Consider the following 21,582-nt stretch of genomic DNA (forward strand, 5'->3'; position numbering starts at 1 on the left):
GAGAAGAGAAGGCTGTGTGGAGACCTCATAGCAGCCTGCCAGTATCTGAAGGGGGCTACAAGGATGCTGGGGAGGGACTCTTCATTAGGGACTGTAGTGATAGGACATGGGGTAACGGGTTAAAACTTAAACAGGGGAAGTTCAGATTGGATATAAGGAAGAAGTTCTTTACTGTGAGGGTGGTGAGGCACTGGAATGGGTTGCCCAGGGAGGTTGTGAATGCTCCATCCCTGGCAGTGTTCAAGGCCAGGTTGGACAGAGCCTTCGGTGCCATGGTTTAGTGTAAGGTGTCCCTGCCCATGGCAGGGGGGTTGGAACTGGATGCTCTTAAGGTCCTTTCCAACCCTAACTGTTCTATGATTCTATAATGGAAAAATCCCCAAACTGATGCCTAAGACTGGAACTGAAGCGACTGTAGTTGTTTGCAGAGATGCATAAATAGCTCCACAAAGAGAAAGGGCAGGTATCCAAGAGCTGTTTAAGCCAGAGAGAAGAGACGTGGCTCAAACCAACAGCTGCAGGCTGAAGCCAGACCAATTGAGATGAGAAAATAGGCATTAATTTTATCAGAATGCAGTTGATTAGCTGCTGGAACAAATGGCTGGAGAAAGGGAAAGTCTTTCCATATGGTAGTGTTTACTAATCAAGATAAGATGCCCATCTATAAGATGTGCTTCAGCCAAGCACCAGTTCCTGGGTTCAGTGAGCAGGGATGGTGTGAAATGGTAGTGGCTCTGAGAAGAGAAAGAAGTGACTCTGTGGTTCCACCTGACCTTCAGGTAATGAACTGAAGTCTGTGCTCTTAGTGTGTATTTCTAAATCACTCCTAAACAGCTGTGATGGTGCTCATGGGGTTGCCCCGTTCTAAATAGCAGCTGGGGAAGGATGGCCAGAGGATTGGCCAGACCCAGCCTATCTGGTTGGTTTTCTGCCCTGTCCTGCCAGTCCCGGTGGGGTATTGGTGTGTGTGGGATTGATGGTGCAGACCTGGGTTGGGTCTCTCTGCTTTTATCACCCCTGGTTGACATGAGGATGCTGGAAGCCTGGCTGGAGGTAGGTGATCCCCAGCCAGCATCAGTCAGTTATCCCAAGCTGACAAGGAGCGAGGGCTGAGATGGTGGTCAGGGCCTTTTTGGTGTGACTGGGGCAAACCATTTCCCTTCTGACTCCCAGTGTCTTCCCCAACCTTGCTTGCCCTTTTGGTTTGACCCAGGGTTTCTGCAGGGGCTCTCTCCCACTGGGATTACACTTGGGATGTTTGTGCAGTGACTTTATAGGAAGCAAGTCGCTCGCTGATGGTGTGAAATGTTCCCCTGTTGTTGTGACTGTTCCAAAGTCAGAGTGGCGTTTCTGCATCCTTGTCATTTTGAGGCTGTTTTGAAGGGGCCAGGGTGCCTCTTAATTTCAGTTGGTGCTGCCGTCACAAAGTCTGGATGTTAGTGGCAGTCTAGGGGAAGCAATGTGGGGTCAGCTCTTCCTCCCTGCTGGTCAGCCACAAAGCACTGACATACATTTGGTCAGCACTGTAGGGCTACTGGCAGCTACTTGGTCCTAGTGCAATTGCAGCAAGGAGCGGTCTCACCCTTGGATTGTGCTGTGAGCAAGGAGGAGAATTAGGGAATGCACAAAGTAAGAATCCAGTCTCATGTTGCTGCTTCTGTGAAAATGAGGCGGCTGCAGAACTTGCCGGGAGGAACAGGCACAAAAGCCAGAGGGTGAGATGTTAATGGTGATGGAAAGGAAGAGGAGAAACAGGACTGACTGGTTTGCAGTGATTGAGAGTTACCACCTTATGAGTTACTGGGAGGCTGTAGCAAGGACCTGTCTCACTCCCTTTGCAAGCTGAAGAGCTGGTGGTGTGTTTCTCTTGGGCAAAGGATCTAAAGCAGGCGATGAGGGATTATTAAAGCAGGATTTCACCTTGAACAGGAGGGTCTGAGGGACTATGTCCAACAAGACTACAGGAGCTTTGTGCTTTCTCATTGAAATCAGTTGGTTTGGCCCCTCTGTGCGTCAGAGAGTGCGAAAGGGAGATGAAATGTTCCTTGTCTCTTCCATTTGATACACTAAAAATGCAGTGTATTGTGCTGGTGCTGTGGAAAGGCCCCTCCTGTGCCCAGCTGCTGCCCTGGGCACTACCCAAGCCATCTCTGCCTGTGTGCCAGGACATGCCCTGGGATGCTGCCTTGCACCCTATCCATCGCCCTTCCCTATGGGTAAGCCTCGTGAGGGCATGGGTGAATAGAGATATGTGTGTGGTGTTCCAGTTTTCCTGTGAATCCCTTGATAAATCGAAGTGATGCTGCTCAGATGGGCAGCAGTGAAGGACAGAGTCCTGCCTCCAGTAGAAGGTGGTAGAAGAGAGCAGCAGGCACCTTCTGGCAGGGAATGGAGTGGGGGCATTAGTGTCCCTAAGGCGATGCTCATGCTCTGTCTGGAAATGAGCTGGACCAGCCAAACTGTCCCTCTCTGCTGTGTCCTGGCACGGTCCAGGCTCTATTGGCAGGCTTGGGGAGAAACATTAATGAAAACAAGTGTTTGGCTGGAGTTACTGTAGTGCCACAGACTTGGAGAAACAAGGAGAAAGAGCCCAGCCCTTCTTTGATCAGTGAGAGCAATCTGGTGCTGCAAGCTGATGATGGAGGAAAAGATAAGAGAGCAGAAAAAGAGAACAGCAGTGGAAAGGAGATGAAAACACTGGGCAGAAGATCTGCAGCAGAATGAAATGAAAGGGAACCATCTACCTGCAGATAAGATGCTAGATTGTGCTTACATGTGCAGCCTGGACAACTTCTGATGCTATGGGTTTATACAGAGTTAAGACTTTACTGGAGTTAGAGACTCTTGAGAAGAAGTCGTCAACCCATAGATCTAGCCAGTATGTGGTCCAAACCCATCCTGCACCAATCTAAGGAAGACTTATTCCATCCCAAGTTGTACCTATATGGAGGGCCTTCTTCCCTCTTCACCATTGATTTCATACTTAAAATCTCTCTGTAGGAAGTCGGTGTGGATGCTCCATGATTCATTCCCATGAGGAATGAATTTCAGGTCCCCGTATGGTCACAGAGGCAGAAGAGGGAGCAGATATGTATTTTTACAGCAAGGAGAATGAAATTTGGCCTGGCATTTGGGGAATATACAGAGTGATTCTCCCTTTTATTGTCACAATCGCTTCCTCTTGGCTCCTAATTTGGCTTTAGGAACAAGAAGGAAGGAGGCTGCTGCTGAGCAATCCATCCCAGGGTTTAAACCCAGCCTACTGTGTGGTCTGTGTGTTCTCTGGGATTCAGCAGGGTCCACTTACTGAGGCCAACAGAAATAGCATCTCTTTTCCTGGTTTCAGAGGAGGTGCTAAGTAGGACATAGTTAAATTTGGGATTATTAGGAAGGGGAAAAGGGTAACTGTTTCTTTTGAAGTGCTTTGGCTGGAGAATAGATCTTTGGGCAGAGAACTGCAAAGAGCTGCCCTTTGTAGAGAGCTAGAGGGTGAGGTGTTTGCAGTAAGGGATCTGTCTCTGATGCAATGAATTATTGGGCAGAAGCAGGTATTTGGGAGCATTTCAAGCTTCTATCCATGCAGCTCCGGCTGGCACCCAGCCCTGCAGTGTGTCAGCCCAAGGGGCACCTTGCTGAAGTACTGCAGGGCTGTTCAGCAGCCACCAAAGGGCTGGGTTATGTCCTGCAAGGGACATCCTGGTGTGCAGGGATTTGAGGGTCACTGTGTGATAGTGCAGGTGGAGGGGGTCTTCCTGGCGGCACCCCTCTTTTAAGGTTTATCAGTGCTCCCTCAGAGACATCAAGTTGCACACAGGCTGGAGATACACCTCCATAGACAGCTGTACTCCATATAGAAGAATGGGAGTCTGAATGAGAGGCAAAGCCCCACAAAGAGCTGTCTGTAATTAAAAAGCTGCAGTGAGATGAAATAGGAGATGAAGAAGAGAGATAGTTGGAAGTGCTGAGGAACAGAAGCACTTTCAAGTGTGTTACTGCAGGGATAACTGGAGGTTTCACCAGTGGCCTGATACTCTCCTTGTGCTGTCCTTCACCAGGTGACACACACTGTGCAGCCTGGTGAGCACCATCGCTGACCCCAAAACCTCCAAATGCTGACAGAGGTGTGAGCACTAAACTCAGTTTAGCCACAAGGGCTTTAAGTCAGAGCTCATATTCCTGCCTTGGCCTGATGCACGCTGTGATGTTGCTTTATTGTTGCTTGTGGGTAGACTACAGCCCACTTTGCTCGGGGGTAGGTGATGAGCCACTTGTGCCCAGTGATGCTATGGAGGTGGCGAAGGGCCAAGTGCTGTCATTGGAAACCAGCTGTGAATTAATACACAGTGTGTGATTTATGTGCTTTTTAAATGCATTCATGTCCTGTCGCACTGGCTGCGGCTCTTGTCACATTTGGTGTTCTCAGAACACTTATTAGCCTTACAGATCCCTTGATTATTGCCTTCTCTTTTATAATTAAGCCATGAAACTCAGCATGGTGCAGCTTATGTGGTATTAATTCACGGATGGCGTATTCTGCCTGTGCCCTAGGATAAGGCTAAATGCTGGCAGCTGGATTGCTCTCAGCACAGTTGCTATCCTGAAATGTTTTAATGTGATTATAACAATCACATCCTGTGTGCATATGGGCAACTCGGGGCCACAAGCAGTGGTGGGATGTGGTCTGATGTCCCTAGGAGTAGGATATGCCCCTGGCAGTGATGTGAGATGGGGCTTTCTCCTGCCCCAGGTGCTGGCTGATGCTCTCCAGGTCAGTGCTATTAACTCTGCTTTGGTGCTAATGCAGCCCTGCATGCTCCCCACTCCCTGCTCATCCTTCCTGGGACATGCCTGTGAAAACGTGAATCTTGTGAGTGCTGTTTCACTCCTTTTTGCTCTGGCTTTTCTTCATGTGAAGTTTAAGCTGAACCCAGGATTTCATGTGAGGCTGCAGCTCCATGTCCACTTTCTGTCCACAGCAGCAGAAAGAAATGGCTGTTTGGACAGTGAAAACAACCTCCCAGCTGGTTGTTCCTGCCCTCCATTTAACAGCGTGTGTGGCCATGTGGGGAGCTGACCAGGGAACAAAAACACCAGAAACCACGTCTGTTCTACTTAGTTCTCTTGTTTTCTCTCTCCTGGGAATTAGCTGTAGGAGTGACTATGCTGAAGGAACTGGAGCTCAGAGCTACTGGGAAGGAAGTCACTGGAGTGACATAACAGCAGTGCCCCAACCAGCGCTGATCCAGAGGTATCAGTGTGAATGCAGACTTCATCAAGCCTCTGCTGGGTTGGGTGTTGGACTGGACCTTGCTGCCTGAGTCCAAGCAGCTCCACAGCTCTGAGGCTGGAGGCAGAGCAGGCAGTAATGGGCTCTAGCAGCTCTGTCCTCATGGCTCTGGTCTCTACATGTGCTGAAAGCCCTACCAGACTTCAGATGTGGGGACTAAGTGCTGTGGTGACAGCTATTGAAGAGCACATGTATCAGTGTTCTTCGTCTGCTCTGGATCATGCCCTCATCTACACATTCTTAGGTGCCGTGGTTTAGTGTGAGGTGTCCCTGCCCATGGCAGGGGGGTTGGAACTGTGGTTGATCTTAAGGTCCTTTCCAACCCTAACTATTCTATGATTCTATGATACACAGGACGTGGGATATCTCCATGTACAGCTGAATGGCTGTGATCTTCATAGACCACAGATACCACAATGCAATGGCAGTTCTGCTCTGCTGAGTGCATGTTAGCTATACACATATGAGTGCTGCTCAGGTTATTGATTAGTACTAATCAAACCATTTCTATAGAGACCTGAATGCCTCTGTTTCAAAACACAATGCCAAAACGTATGTGCAGGATGTAAAGCCGTAGTGCAGAAACTCTTTGAGCTCAGATGTTTCCATGGAGATAGGTCTTTGATCTCAGTGTAATAAATAAAGGGTGGAGAAGATGCTCCCAAACTGGAGAGGCAGGCAAGGCTGATCCCTACAGGGCAGAAGTTCTCAATGGGAATTAAAGTGACAGGAGGTGTCTCTTTTCCCCCTTCATGATGCTATGTCTGTAGTAGCAGGGAGGTTGAGCTGTCTGCCCGCCAGCACTGCAGTGTATGCAGAGGATGTGCCTTTCATCCTGCCAGCCAGACAGTGCGCTACACCTTTGAGCTGGCTAATTTAGAGCTGCTGGAAAGTCAGACCTTTGTCTGCACAGCAGTATTCACCCTGTGCTGCAGGGCTTAGAGAGCAGCAACACAGGGGTTTCATACCAGTGCGAGACACACTCGTTTTATTGACTGTGGTGAAGGAATGTGAGGAGTAAGAACAGCAAGGAAAAGTGCTGCATTTGTGGATAAAATATAAGGGGAGAGGGGGAAAATAACATTTTGCTGTGGCACAATGTGCAAAATAGAAGTGTTTAATATGCTGATGTGGAGATAGCGACCAGAGGCAACAGTCAAGTTGGTTTTATCCACGTGGATGAGCTTTAACTGCATTGGTGGTGTTAGGGCTGTCAGCAGGATCAGGGCTTTTGCTCCTGGCACTGTAAATCGAGGCTTCAGTGGTTGGGGCCGAAGAGAATTCATTAGGAAAGAGCGTAATTGGTTTCAGTGGGCACTGGGAACTGCTGCTTGGGGTTAAGTGTGGTCGCACACACTGTGGTAGGATGTTTCATACTGCGATGCGCCGCATCGGTAGCTGAAGATGATCCCTTGTGTTCGAGTGCCTGGATCCACCCATAGACCTCCTCCTGTGGCACAGTGGCTGGCGTGTGTGCTGCCGAGCTGTGTGTGCATTTGTGGCTCCACTGGGCAGCCGGGTGGTGGCTTTTCCTGGTCACTTCTGATCTGTTCACAGGATGTTGAGAGATCCATCCCTTTGTTTCCTCTACCAGCATGGCCTCAAACAGGTTTTTTTGCAGTGTGTAAGAGTATGTGAGGTGAATGACTTACTGTGTACAGCCTGTTGCAATACTTTTCCTTTCCTTACATTAAATTTCCTTACTCAGATGCGTTGTGCTCTGGTTCTCAGGGTCTCTCTGCTTTAGGGCTTTGCAATACTCCACCCAGCAAAATGGTGTCGAAGTACCTATTACGGCTTCCTTGCACCCAATCCCACCACTGCTTTCCCTGGAGCAAGTTGACCGCCCAGTGTCCTGCTGGATCCCATCTTAACCATCACTTTATGTCATTTTAAAGGTCTGATTTAAATACTGTATTTATAAGCATATACGTTGTTTGCAGCTCTGAAAATGTCACCACCTTTCCCAAACTGCAGAAACCTTCAGCGTTGAACACAGCCCACGGGTTCACTTCAGAAGCTGATGGAGGGCGGGTGTTGCTGATTTTGTTGTTGTTTCAACTGACCTCACTGGAAATACTGTCAGGTAGCTCCCTGTTTTTAGGAAAAGGACCATTTAGCTGAGAAAACCGTGTTGTTGTCTTATGCATTAAATCACTGGGAAGAAATTCAGTTGCAAGAGCATGCAATATTAAAGGTACATTGAATCAAACTCATTTCCAGTGGTTTCAGAGCCTTGTTTTCACAGGGCTCTTTGTCAGAACCTAAAGCATAAAATACACTGACAGGTCACAGTTGACGTTACTAGAAGGTAATGAAAACAGCATTTTTAACCTCTATTACAGAGACAAGGCAGGATTGCTGTGTAGTCGTAGCCGTTTGTCTCGCGGCTGTGACAAGCCTGCATGGATGCTGTCACTTAGCAACCACTGCCATTTGTGTTCCAACTGCAGCTTTTCTGTTGTTGGCACGTAATGAGTTGTAATCACAAGATCAGTCTGAGAGTTGTAATCACAAGATCAGTCCCACCAGGGGTGTTTGTCTTGGAGAGCCATGGGCTCCGGGGCTCACCTGTGCCCCTTGCTCAGCCTGCATAAGGGCTAAATCAGGATTTCATGAGTGATGGCTAATGCAGCTCAGTCAGGGTTTGTTTTGGAGCTGGTTTGGCTGGGCCAAGTCATGTTCCAAGCCTGAATTCACCACCTGTCAGACCTTGCTCTGCAGCTCCTTCATGCTGGTCACAGCACAGCCCAGCCCAGAAGCTGCTTTGAGGTCAAAGCTCTAAGCGTGTTGGTGGTGATGAACCAGCCAAGGCAAGCGTCGATGTCCATGCGCACAGGGAGTCAGCGGAAACTGGAACTATGAGGACCAAGAAATAATGAAATGGGAGAACTGAAAGTATTGTCTATCCTTTAAGGGTAATTCTCACCTATCTTGCACTGAAAAGGAATCCTGCCACAGTTCAAGCCCTGATGCTCTGCAGGAGCTGTTTAAGGTTGTGGTTTTACTTTACTTTCGATCTGCTGTAATCAGGCAATGTCCCTCAAAGGAGTGGGTGCACTCTGTCCCAGACAGCACGTTCCTGCCCTTGCACAGTTTAACAACTGAGCAACTGCAGAATGAGCTGGGGAGTAATTTGGTGTGGATGGGTTTGTTTTGGAGGCAGCCATGTGAAAGACATCTTCACAGCTCTGTTATAGGTTGATGGTAAATAAACACAATTAAGCTTCTGTGCTCTAAGCAGAGACTTGGTATTGACATTACAGATGGAAATACTGTTTTCTTTGGTTTCATTTTGCTGTAACTGAAACAGTTGTGCAATTGCAGCGGCTCTTGATGCAGACTGCTCATTAGCCCTTCCATCTGGGGATGAGTTCTAAGTGACCCATGATGGGTGTTTGCAGACCCCTGCATGCTTTCATCAAAGCTGGTGTCGTATAGCTCTATTCCACCTTGTCCAGACAGACACATGGCTTCTTTGAATGAAAGCTCTTCCTTTTCTCTGTGTGCTGGCTTGCAAGGTTAGAGGCAAGATGTGCCTTGCCTGTGGAGGAGAGCGTCTGACGCAGGCTGAGGTCTGGCAGTGTTCAAGTGGTGCTTTATTTCTCAGCAGTGGACAAAAACCACTGCCCAGGAGGGAAATGACACAGAGCACACAGGTGCTGCTACTGATAAACTTTTTCCATTGTGAACTGTTGATAACTTCTGCAGTGAAGCTGGTTGATGAGCTTCCTGTTTAACACATGGGTTTTAGAAGCCTTGATGAGCGTATAGTGAAAGGGAGAGCAAATTTTGTTAGAGGCAGACAAAAGAAATGGCAAAGATGTGCATGAGCTCATCACAGATCACATATATCGAAGCTAAAGCAACAGCCCTAGATATTTATGGCCCATTTTTGACTGAGTTGTGCAATTAGTATAATTAGGCAAAGAGTATTCTTTGGGTTTTAAATGTCCAGTGTATTAAAACAGAAAATCAATAACATCTGTTTTGGCAGCTTATAAGCTGTTGCTTGTGTAGGGCTGAGCCAAAGATGTTTACTTTCTCTTGGGTCTGTTTAAGTCTGAGCTCAATCCTTTCTTCAGAGCTTTGTTGAAAGCAACTCTAGGAATTTCATACCTGTGTACGGATCAGACAACGGAACTTGCATTGCCCTTGTGCAGATAAAAAAGCTAAAATGAGTTTTCTAATTTTCTTCCATAGAACCAGCCATTGGAGACATCAGTTCTTCTTATCTGTGATGCTCTGCACTGATACCACTTGTATTGCTGCTGCCTGCTAACCACAGCCCCCATTAAAGCAAATGACAGTCCTGCACCTCGGTACCTCTTGCATTAAACAAGGCCCGTGTCTGGCCATAGTCTTTGCTGAAATCAGGCGGTGGGTGTGCTGAGAAGTCTCTCTTGGTGGTGCCTGCCTCCTGCAGGAGCTGTTACAGCTACACAGTTGATGGTATGGCATCCATCCCAAAAAGGCAGCTCTGAGCTTTCTCCTGTGTCCAGAACAGCAGGCCAGGTACCTCCTCCTTCATGTCATTGGAGTGCTCAGTGTGTGACAGAAGCAAGCTGGATGTGGAGAGTTTGTGGAAGGACTGCTATCATCACGTCATGAAGTGGTAAGTAGCAATAGCACTTGTTGAAGTGAAGGCTCAGTCTGCGTCTGAGAGGAACAAGGCTATTTCTCTGGACTGTCTCCTTGAGAATTAAAGCTCCCCCCCTTAGGTGCACCACATAACCACAGCTCCTTGGCAAGACATAACACATGGTGCAAGTTCTTAACCCAACAGAAAGCTGCATGGCTGGGATAAAGATCTTGTGGAGGTGCAAAAAAAGCTTTGGTAGGTAAGAAGCAGGTTGAAAATGATTTAGCAGGGTAAATGGGGAAGGGCATGAATGAGTTCTTAAGTGTGGAAAGATGAGCATGCTAGAGAGGGTACTCCAGCATGATGGATGATTCACATTAGTAGCTGTTGGTGTGAGTTTACAAATTTGATGGCCCATTTTTCAGTTCAAATCCCACTGCCATTGTCCTCTGTAGAAAGAATTGTGGGGGTTTTTAGTTTGGTTTCATCTCCCTTAACTCCTCTAGTCCCTGGCATTTGCTCCTCACACTGCTTGGATGTTCATGACCTTTCATGTTTCTCCCAGTTATCAGGTGCGGGATGTCAGTACAAGTATCTCAGTGTTCATAAGGCACTACTATAACTAGAGCACCAGAGAAAACAATGTAAGGCCAATGTACTGAGCTCAGAAGACAGGTAACTACAGAATCAGCACTGAGTCACCTAGTTGCTCGAGGTGGAGACCTGTTTTCAATGAAAGATGAAATGAGTCCCTAATTCCCCTTCTAAAGATGAGGCCCTCCCAGTTCGTTGTACATCTGACTTTTAGTGTACAAGCATCCTGTATATAAGCAAAAGACTTTGGACTGCAAGTGGGCAAAAGGTATAAACTTAACAATGTCATCATCACCCCAGCTAATTAAAGAGCTCTATTAAGAATTAATAGGTCTGGGAGTCAAGAGACCCTGGTAAGAAACAAGTCACTGTAAGAAGTCACTTTTTCAATTTGCTATTTAAATAATTCCTTGGAGTCTCCTAAACTGCACAACCCCAAAATCCCAAGAATTCCAGTGCCGAACAGGAAGAAGACATTTACTCGGCAACCTGCTGTCTCCTTTCTGCTGATCTGACCTACTGCTAGCACATAAAGCTAGTTTTGGAACTATAATCCCTTCACCAGACTGGAGTGCTAGAACTCCACAAACAGTCCATGCTTTTTAAAAGCAAATAATTTCTCTCTCACTAACCCTTCAATTTCTGAGAACAATGCAGTGGCAGGAAAAGGCCTGATTCTTAATATCTCCTGTCTTTTGCCAAGTGTTGACCCTGCTCAGGTAGCAGAAGCAGAGCTACTTTCTCCTAATAACAGCTGCTGGTACAACACCTAGGGGCTCTGACACACACAAAGCTGTGCATAGCGTGCTAGGTAAGTGTGCTGACTTCATTAAGAGGCACAGAGTAAACCTTCAACCTCAGCAGCAAGAAGTTCAAAGTACATCTCATCCTATTGTACTGCTGCAGGGATAACACTGAAGGAGGAGACTCTGGAAGTTTTGTTGTGTTCCTGCCTCTACATAGACTGCAGGAGGATAAAGGATGCTTAGTAACAGTGCTGGAAAGGAATATAGCATGGCTTGAGCTACTGGTAAAGGTACTCCTTTTGTACTCCTCTTTTTTAACCCGTATGTTTCAGGAAGCTTCTTAGCACGTGGCAAGACATTGGAGTAACTTACAAACTACAGCATTCCCTTAGTTTTTTAAACAAATTGGCAAATTTTTACTTAGAAAACAGCAGCTATAGTGTGAATGGCAACACTGCTTTCTGACTGGTTACCAAAGCTAGGCATAGATCTATTTCATCATGATAAAGCTGCTGGTGACAGCTTCTCTTAGTAGTTAGAAGCTATCCTAGTTCTTTAAGAAGAGAGAATAGGACCACTTGAAAAATTCAGCAAAATGAACTTGTTTTTGGCTTTCATCAAATGCAAAGTCACCTTCTTGGTATCACTGCTGAGATCAAACAACTATGTTATCTATGGAAGAAAGCCTGTAATATTAAGGATGATCAGCTTTTGACTCATTAACTATCACCTTCTGCTCTAGACCTCAAAATGCAGCAGGGAACCAGAGAACTCTGCTTTTTCAATGGCGATACAGACATGGTCAAAACATCCATCCCTTAAGACGAAGTCTTCAGTTTTAGCTACTCTGGCTCTAAGAGGAACACGCAATAACTTGTTTTCAGTTACTGTTTTGTTATCTAAATGTTCCCTTATGTAGGCATAGCCTGGTGCTTTCTTAGAAGAGGTAGTACTTAAAGAAAAAAGAAAAGAGCATTTCTTCATGTGTTTACTTAAAAAACAAATCACAGTTTATTGGAAACTACACTTTTATTTAACATCAGTATTAAAACAAGGATTTTCTAGCCCCTTTAAAAGCTAACGAAACAATCTTTTTTTCTCTATTCAGTGTAACGCTTCTTTCCATCCTCTGAAGAAAGACTTCATGGTAGCAAAAAGTTCTCCTCCAGAAGAAAACTGCTTAAGCACTGCTCCCTCAAAGCAAAAGGTACTTTATCTTCAGTAACAGTCAGCTTCATTTTCCTCTATGGTCCCTACAGTAGCAAGGATGTCCTGTAAGAGAGACTGAGGGCTTTTCTCTACGTGGTCACTACTTTTATTTAGCTCATCACGTAGCTCTTCTAAGTCTATTGTACCCAAAGCTATCATCATGCTCTCTGGATCTTGGAAATCCACTCCATTACCACCATCCGTGGGGAAGTTTTTGGCCAGAGAACCCTGCCTTAGTGTCCTTTGTAACCAGGCAATGCTACGTCCTACAGGTGAATCTTCAGTCTCTCGTGAATCCCTTGGGGTAAAAGTTGGATAGAAATTAATCCTTAGGTTAAGCAGTAAATCACAGGCTCTCTGACCTACTGGTTGGTCACAGTCACACAAAGACCGAAACAAAAAGCTAAACAGGTTTGCTCGGCAAAGTATCTGCAGCACCTCATTCTGATGAATGGAACTTGTGACTGCAGATGAGACAGGAGCATATGGGCATTTAGGAAGGCCAAAATGGCAAAATGCATGATGACAGAAAATGTCAACCAGTTCCAAACCACCAAGTCTGACTTCCCAGTCTAAGTCATGTTCCACTGTTTGGATCACTCTAGAGACAAACTGCTCTGTATCTTCCAGTTGACCTGTGCAGCCTTGTCTCACCCACTCGATGAAGATGCTGATGACAGCCCTCCTAGGAAAGCCCTCTGGGTCTGTTGACAGGATTTCCTGAAGCTTTCCTATGGTTTTCTAAATGTAGAAAGACAAAGAGAAAGCACAATGAAGAGAGGAACATGCAAAGAAACAAGTCTTTTCATTACTGTGAGGTCTTCCTGCATGAGACAAGATTACTGCTGTACTACTTTCTCTTCACAGGTTAACTGATGTGTAGCTCTGCTCAATTCTGCAGCGGACTACACAAATTCATCATACCTCTTTATTACACTGATTCTCTACAACAGGTGACTCTGGAGCAAAATAAGTAATGAAGGCCAAGTGTCCCACAGCAGTCACAGCACTTGCTCGCACATAGCTTTCTGAATCCTCCAGAAGATTTTCTGTAAGCCTTGGCACCTCTGAAGACAGGAGAGACTGCCTGAACTCATCCTGGTCTGTAAACAAGACAGCAATCCAAAGAAGCAAGGCTTTATTCTCTCAGAGCATGTAACTGTTTCCAATGCAAACAGTTCTTTGCGTCATACAAGGATGCCCACTGACTGCAGGGACAGCTGCCAGTGAGCTGAGCCACTGCAGAGACCAGGCAGCTGCTCACAAGAGCACAGATGCTCTGTGTCAGGCTCCCTATTTTCCAGCAGCTTGGTGACTTTGAGTCAAGCCCTGCTAGACACTGGAGCTTGGAAAAAATCAATTTACAGTTGCTCTACTGGCAAGAAAAAACTTTCTCCACGCAAGTGGGGACACGGTTTCAGCCTCATCAAACGTGTGCCTTTCCTTAAAGGTGGGAAAAATAGTCTTCCTTTCTTGTTCTCAAGGCATATGGCAAAGAAAAATAATGTAACTGCAGCACTGAAAGTGGCTGCAGGGTAAACTGCTAAAGCAGCTGAGTGTGCTGGATACTTCCTTTGTGCCCTAGGGACAACAGTAGTTGACAACATCCCTCTCCTTCCCAGCATCACAGAGCTACTGGAAGAGAATGAGCATTCCCTTAGTGCTACCTGCTGCAAAGCCTGAGCTACCAGTGAAGTGGAAACATCGATAATTAATCTAAAGCATGCAAAGCAGATCAAGGCCTTTAGCCTCCTAAAGCCCAGACCACAGCCTGCTGAGTGAAACTGAGCAGACTCTACTGCAGAGCAAACAGAAAAATGGGAAAGTTTTACCAGCCATTAAGGATCGCTGCCTGCCTTGACAGACATGTCTCTCTACACATGACTGTCTTCACACCCCTCAGTTTAACTGACCAAAAGAAGGGCACAGCAATTTGAATTCAGCAGAACAGCAGGAAGAGGTTATTAAGCTTTTTGTCAGATATTGATCATGATCAAAGAGTAAAACTCTTGACACTTTCTTTTCTTAGTCCTCTAGATACATGTCAGAGGATGCTTCATCAGCCTGGCTGACTTTCATAACATTAAAATAAACACTCCTTCAATCTGAAGCATTAGATCTCTACACCTACCTGTCAAGCATTTAATCAGGACAGTGAGGAACTCCAGAGAAGAATCTCTTACTTCCCAGCAAGGACTGCACAAACGCTTCTGCAGCACCAGAAACACATCTGTGAAAGCCAAGTGACAAGCTTGAGTGGACATGAAAGACAACCTTTGCTGAAGCAGTTGCTGTACAACCTCTTTACCATTTAACCTTATGCAATCCCTTTTGTTGCTACTCTATGCTTCTCCCAGAGTTCTTCAAAACACTACTTGGGCAGCTAAACCTAAAATCAGCATAATTGAAAACAAATGAATCTTAGTGCTTTAGGCAGGAAAGATAAGCAAGAGCAGATTTCACATATGCCACTAGCTGCTGTTCATCCCAACTTGAATAGTTTTCTTACCTTCCAAAATCTTCTCAGCTTGTTGCCACTGACTGTTAGAACAGGACACTTCCTGTAAGCGCACCAACCACTTGGATGTAGCTTGAAACGTTGTCTTTAGAACCTGACGCAACATAAAGCAGATTTACTCTGTTATGGGAGGCATTGTTGCCTTTAGGCAAGATAGAATCTGGGTTAGCCTCAATCTTAAAGTGAAATTCTTGGCATAAAAAAGTACATACACTTTTTTATTAAGAAGCCACAAATAAATGGTGTTTCTATAGCATTTCTAACAAAGTCCTAGAAAGTGAATGCTCTCAGCTTAATGCTCTGAAGTTCTAGCACCTCCACTGTTTGATCTGCAGTTGTTGTCAGTCGTTTGAACAAAACAAAGCAAGAAAGCAAAACACCTTAATGCAAAGAATTCAGTACTTAAGGAACATGTCAAATTGAGTATGTTGGCACTACTTTTAGACATGATGGCTTCCATCTGTTCAAGAACACTCAATGCATTGGTCAGTTACTTGCTCATTAGAATTTTAGCTATTTCCTGCAAGCCGTGTAGAACCAAAACAAGTCTCCTACTTACTCTAATACAAACTGTGCTAAGAAACAACTACTGTCAGACAGCTTCTCAGAACGACATCCCACTGGGGCAAGCTAATAGACTTGGATCTTTCCATAGTTCTATACTCACAGTAGGACTGGTGTTAGGACTCTCCAGGTATGCCAGAAGGACATCAAATACACTTCCTATGAGTGTGTCACAGCCTGAAACATACACAACAAAACTAAAGGACCAATACCAAGAGAAGGAGCAGCTGAAATGCGACCCAGCTGCTGAAATACAGAAAGACACAGGATTATGAAACTGTTTTGGAGAAGAAAGCAAGTACAGTTCTCAGAGAAGAGGAGAAACATCCAATTTTTCACAAACACTAAAACCTTCTTAATGACAGCATTACCTGCCCCAGCTCATGAACAAAAAAGTTCAGCCAAGACAGTAGGAAGAACTGGAAATAAACAAGCTTCAGAGGTGGAAGTGGTCATTCCTGTCAGCATTCAAGGCCAGGTTAGATGGAGTCTTGGGTGATATGGTTTAGTGTGTGGTGTCATTGCCCATAGCAGGGGGATTGGCACTAGATGATCTTCAAGTCTTTTCCAAAGCTTACTATTCTATGATTCTATGATCTTTATTCAGTGAAAGGGAATGAAAAAATCTGCAACTATAGAACAGTCAAGTATTTCCCAAATTTTTCTGCAAAAATAGATAAAATACATTTAAAATGCAAACATCAACTCACCTTTTTGCTCTGAGAGCGCTGCTAGGACATCAAGAGCTGACCTCTGTACTCTGAAGCTATTGATCAAGATTCGGCTTACTGTGCTTCCCAGAGTAGATGCTGGACTCAGGAAGCCATTACAGAATTGTAGTATTGTCATGAGAGAGCGTAGTAAAGGTGTAGAGGGTAAATCTATGGGTAAATCAACCTAATAGGATGGGAGAAAGGAAAAGAAGTTTCCAGCAAAGTCTCAGGTATGCATACAGAGCAGAAAAAATTTTTCTTCAGGAGGCAGCAAAAATTGCTATTTTTAGCATGTTCTTAAGGTACCACAATGCTAATAACTCAAATTATCTTGCTCTCTCCCAAGAGCTACGGCATAGATGGAAAAAGATTCTTTTCACTGCTTGGGAAAGCAGTTCAATTTATGTTTTTTTCCACTGGATCAATAATTGCAGCGAAGTATGGTAACAAAGCCTGTGAAGATGGATTTTAAACTAAATGCAGTCCCTCTACTGCAAAACTCTGCAACCAATACTAATGCAGGTTTTTCAAGGACCAATTTGATATCAAAACAAGGCTTCTTTTCTTTCTCTGAATGTTACCAGAGATAGCAGCTCCTTCAGATGAGCGAGGGTCTGACACAGGAGACTAGCACAAGTCGACTTGGAGGACAGAAGACTTTCAATAGTGATGGGATCACTAACAGACTCATCCAACAAACCTAGAGGATGAAAGAAGGGAAGAGCTTGGGTTATAAGTGAATACAGAGGACTGTGACTTTTAAAGTTAATCAAGATACTCGTGTAGTATGAATATCCTTTCAAATGCAACTGTCAGTAGGATGCTGCACGTTACTACAAACACTGCTGTTCTTCCTCCTCCAGTTTTGTCTGCACTGCACTTAATGTTAGAGGCTAGTGTGCTTGCCAGTATTTTATCACAACTGTACCTGCGTATTCCAGAGGCTGGGAGGCTGCTCTTAAAATACAGTCCATTGGCTGAAGCAGAACAGTCAGTGCCTGAATCCTCACATCTTGTGGGCTTGAAGAAGGAAACAGCAGTTACCAAAACAGGAACACTTAAATTATTTCCCAAAATCTGTCCCTAAATGTTGAGCAGAATGGGTTTTTTTCCACACAGGCTTTTAAACAAGCCAGCAAGGCAAAGCAATTATAGTATTATCGCAGTTCAAGCATTCTTTCAAGATTCCCTGTCTAACTGAAAGCAGAGGAGAAATGGCTCTGGAATTCAGAAGCAGCCTTATCAAACTAAGCAAACAGAGTGGGACTCTGTGCAAGAAGGGGATTTAGAGAGAAGCATTTTTTGTTAACAAAATTATGTCCTTCTATCTTAAAACAGGTGTTACTTAGCCTGTCAATCAGTATCCGTACATGCTGTATTCATCTGACAATTTCTTGATGCTTTTTTACACCCTAAAGGGGGATTACAGTGAAAATAGAGGCAGGCTTCTCGGGGCACACAAGACATGAATCTTCAATTGCAAGAGGGTAGATTCCAACTTGATATACAGAAAATACTTTTCATAGTGAAATGAAAACGGTTAAGCACTGGGACAGGTTGCCCAGAGATGCCATGGAACCCTCAGCCTCAGGGATATTTGAAATTTGAATGGCGAAGGCCCTGAGCAACCTGATCTGTCTTGGAAGTCTGTCCTACACTGAGCAAGAGGTTGAATAAGATAAATTCTACAGGTTCCTTCTAATCCAAGTTATTCTGCAACTATCAACAGTCTCCAGATGTACACTTCTGCTGGACAACAGTGGAAGCTCTTACATCAGTCAGTGTTTTTGTGAAAGACAAAATGGAACAGAGACTACTGGATTTGACAGGCGGTCAAATTGTGTCCATCTTGGTCAACCTCAGCAGTATGAAGTTAAAGAGTTTTCCTATTTCAGGAAGAAATTGGCTGGCTGTAGGTAAGATGCAAGTGTATACACATAAACATTTAGTTTCTCTTTTTGAAAACTGTATTATTCTTACTATCAGTGTCTGAAGTTAGCTACTAGCATGGTTTTTGCCGACCACTTTTACATATTAAGGAATGTAGCGGAAAATGCAGCGAGTTAAAATACTGCTCTTGGAAAAACACCAAAGATATTAGTACAGAAACATTTTCCAGAGTCCAAAAATTTCATTGCAGGTAGTCCTACCATTTGTAGAGCCTCAGAATTCTCACTGCCAAAGGACCTGCTTGTACTGGGGTTAAGTGTTCTAAAGCAGAAGTCACCAATGCCCAAAAACTGCCTTCAGTGTCAAACACAGGAGACCTGAGAAGAAAGAAGTGTAAGTGATATCCTATTAGATGGTGGAAAACAGATATATCTCATCACTGGATCCAAGCTCCCAGATCTTTACCTTGACATTTTAAGCAAAAGATTTGCCAGCATGTGTTGTACTTGAAGAGTCTCTTCCATCAGAAAGGATTCTATTTGCTTTGCTATCCTTAACCAAAGTACTTCAGTCCACAGAGCATGACAGCTGCCAAACAAACTAGTTAACAGTTTTAATGACTGCTCAATGTGAGAGGCAGAGCTGGACTGAAGGGAATCTTCTATATGCTTTATAATCATTTGGGCACATGCTGGCCAGTCACAGTCCTTTGTAGTGAGAGGTATAGTTGTTTCAGACTCTACAGAGAGGGTGAGCATGTGCACCAGAAGCTGACTGGCAGCTGAAGCCACAAACAGGCTGGGATCCCCTTGCAGAGTGAAGACCACATCTATGCCTCCTGTGTGAAAACAAAACAAGTCACTGGAGGAAAAAACCAACAGCCTTCCTATTGTGAGGTGGAGCATTGTTGCACTCCAACTATATACTACTCTAATTCAAGTGCCACAGAGCTTTCAATAGTGTTGGTGTGGGATTTTGTACTTTATTTTGTAGTCTCTATGGCATTTCAAAGTCAGCCAGTCCTTACTGACAAACAAAAAAGAAGGTAAAATTGTTTTCGTAATCTCTGGTGTTTTAGTAACTCAGGAACAGAATAGGGCTTTGATATAACGTTGGTAATATTAGAAGAGTTGACAGCACGCTCAACTCTGTATTTATGGAATGAGCCTGTACCATCTCTGGGCACAACCAGCAGGAAAAACATTAATGGAAGCAACAGAACTACTTTTCCACCACATAGACAAATTGCATGTGGCATGTTATTACCAATCCAGTCTTTTAGGCCCCTCTGTACCTGGGTTCTAAAGTTAACAGCAGAATTTACCTGCATAACAACAATGGGAATATGAATGTGTGCAAGCATTAGGAGACAAATGAGCCCCTGGGTAGTTTTTCTGCTCTAAAATCATACTGAACCTTTCAATAAGAGTTACAAATAAGAATACAGAGGGCTTTTAATAAGCTATTTTTATCATGTGTTTCATGAGGCTTGCCTCTTTCCTCTCTAAAAAGGACACCATCCTCAGCATTTTTGGGAAAAAAAAATAAAAAAATTAAATACATAACTAATTTAACAAAACCCCCACCATCTTTCAGTGACTTGCATAATTTTTACAAATGGCCTATTTTTATCTTGAGTAAATGAAAACTCCTTTCTTATTTGACATCTGAGGAACACACTGGAATGGAAGCAACACAGAGGATCTGGGGAGTTACCAGTCCCAGAAGTACTCACCACCTTCACAGAGGAAGTGGAGAGCAGGCTGGTGCTGCATCATGCTGTGCACACCATTCACCCAGCCACTTCGGACAGAGGCATCTTCCCACACAGCGCTGCTCAGGGGCCCATCCCTGCCAAAGAGCCTGACCAACAGCTTCTCCTGCTGAGGAGGCCAGAGGAGAACATAGAGCAAATAGTAAGCAAAGGGACTTGAGGGGTGTGGACAGGCTCCTCTGTCATCCAAGGCAAGAGTATCAATACTTAAGTGAAACCTTTCCTTCCTAGAAGTATCCCTAAAATAGATTTTTTTCAGAAGCCCATGCTTAAACTCAACGTGTATCTCTTTCACACACTAAGGCGCTCAAAACAAAAATCACTTGTTTTTAAAGTGCTAGTGACAACTTGCATAGGTATCAGTTCCATTAGACTACTTTATGCAATTGTATGCATTTCTTCCCTGAAGAAAACCTTTTAGGTTTTGTACTATAAATGTATACTATTGTAGAAAGCAGGGCCTTAAATAACTCCTTCATTTTTGCAGGTAATCAGAGGAAAGCTGGAGGGAAAGCTACATCTGTCAGTGCAGTTAATATGTACAGAATCCACCCAGGGATACATCTTGCAATGACTGCTGTGAGATTGTGTTATCCCATATTCTGTGTTGAAGTGAAATTTAGAAGCACTACGTATTAACATTCATAGTATTACTGGGGCAAGACAGAAGAAGCTAGCAACTTTACAAGAGAACTGAAAAGGAACAGTATGATGGTGAGTCTTTATTCTCATATCACTGTTTGCCGAGTTGTCTGATGCATGCCATAAGCTATATAAGCAGACTATGTACATTTTCCTCCACACAGGAGGAAAGAGACACATGGCATCAGGTACCTGTGTAGCCAACTCACCTGCAAGTGTTGGAAGCGGCTTTCGGAAGCAGCAAGTATCCCAGCTAACCGCAGGGTGAAGGAGAGGATGCTCGGACTGGGCTTTGGCAGCGCCAGCACGGAGGCAATGAACTCCATCAGACAGGGGTTGTCCTGCACCAGCTCCACGCTAGGATCTAGTGGCCGGGAATTGCACGAAGAGAGGAGAGAAGATGTAGGGTCACTACCAGGACTTCTGTCCTCCCTCGTAACTCCGAGCTGCTTGTAACTCCTCACAACAGTTTAGAGACGACTGTGGGCTCATCCGAAGCTCAAGCCCGGGTATCAAACAGCGCTTTCCGGTGTCACCGAGGGAACAGGATCTCTGAGAGGGGCTTGCCCCAGGGTCCCGGCCTGCATGCCTCCCTCCCGCTCCGACCAGTGCAAGCGGCGGGCACTCACCGACAGCCGTCAGGCTCCGGAACCAGTCGAGCAGCTTCTCCAGGCAGGTGTCATCGTAGCGGGGCTGTCGCGGGTGGGCCAGGGCAGCGCAGACTCGCGGCAGCAGCACTGAGCACTCGCGGGTCATGGCCGGGAGAAGGGACCGGGACTCCGGGGAGAACATAGTCACCCCGACACGGTGAGGGACCGGCCGCAAAGCGAGTGTCGCAAAGGGCGGCGACGGGGCGTGGCCAAGGGGGGCGTGGCCAAGGGGGCGTGGCCAAGGAGACCGTTGCCAAGGAGACTGTTGCCAAGGAGAACGTTACTGAGCGGGCCCTGAACGCTCTCGGAGCGTCCCATGCGTGGCCTTCGGCCCTGTCGGCCTCTGTGGGAGAGTCAGGAGGAGGCCCCGTGGGTGCTCCAGCGGCAGTACCCGCACGGGGCTGCTCTCAGAG

At 45.4% G+C, this 21,582-nt stretch overlaps 1 protein-coding gene and 1 long non-coding RNA gene across 3 annotated transcripts; one reads left to right on the plus strand and one right to left on the minus strand.

Moving 5' to 3' along the window:
- The first annotated feature begins 403 nt into the window (after positions 1–403).
- On the plus strand, positions 404–9,819 carry LOC130603324 (uncharacterized). Its single transcript, XR_008973128.1, has 3 exons — positions 404–779; positions 4,695–4,768; positions 9,491–9,819. It is a non-coding gene; the product is annotated as an uncharacterized LOC130603324 (long non-coding RNA).
- Positions 9,820–12,096: 2,277 nt separating this feature from the next.
- BRAT1 (BRCA1 associated ATM activator 1) lies at positions 12,097–21,344 on the minus strand. Of its 2 annotated transcripts, none has more exons than XM_057416910.1 (13): positions 21,149–21,344; positions 20,729–20,883; positions 19,839–19,983; positions 18,569–18,941; positions 18,364–18,480; positions 17,142–17,233; positions 16,795–16,913; positions 16,211–16,397; positions 15,604–15,677; positions 14,928–15,030; positions 14,550–14,648; positions 13,343–13,521; positions 12,097–13,159 (listed from the first exon to the last, which is right to left on the minus strand). In XM_057416910.1, the coding sequence occupies exons 1-13, from the start codon at positions 21,309–21,311 to the stop codon at positions 12,428–12,430; spliced, it is 2,538 nt and encodes an 845-aa protein (XP_057272893.1). In that variant the 5' UTR covers positions 21,312–21,344; the 3' UTR covers positions 12,097–12,427. The 2 variants fall into 2 exon arrangements, with proteins under 2 accessions (XP_057272893.1, XP_057272892.1); XM_057416909.1 differs by having other exon boundaries at positions 12,099–13,159; positions 19,839–19,986.
- Between the last annotated feature and the right edge of the window lie 238 nt (positions 21,345–21,582).

This window comes from Pezoporus wallicus, unplaced genomic scaffold, assembly GCF_028554395.1.
Source record: "Pezoporus wallicus isolate ANWC-B61680 ecotype Strahan unplaced genomic scaffold, APGP_CSIRO_Pwel_v1 scaffold_7392, whole genome shotgun sequence".
Classification (NCBI taxonomy): domain Eukaryota; kingdom Metazoa; phylum Chordata; class Aves; order Psittaciformes; family Psittacidae; genus Pezoporus; species Pezoporus wallicus.

What these genes read in the sequence shown, in the direction of transcription:
- BRAT1 (XM_057416909.1), bottom strand. Translation starts at nt 21,311, where the DNA reads ATGTTCTCCCCGGAGTCCCGGTCCCTTCTCCCGGCCATGACCCGCGAG. An exon ending in CCACTTCCTCTGTGAAGGTG is followed by an intron (nt 18,942 to 19,838) that starts GTGAGTACTTCT and finishes GTTTTCACACAG; the next exon opens with GAGGCATAGATGTGGTCTTC. An exon ending in CCAGCCTCTGGAATACGCAG is followed by an intron (nt 16,914 to 17,141) that starts GTACAGTTGTGA and finishes TTCATCCTCTAG; the next exon opens with GTTTGTTGGATGAGTCTGTT.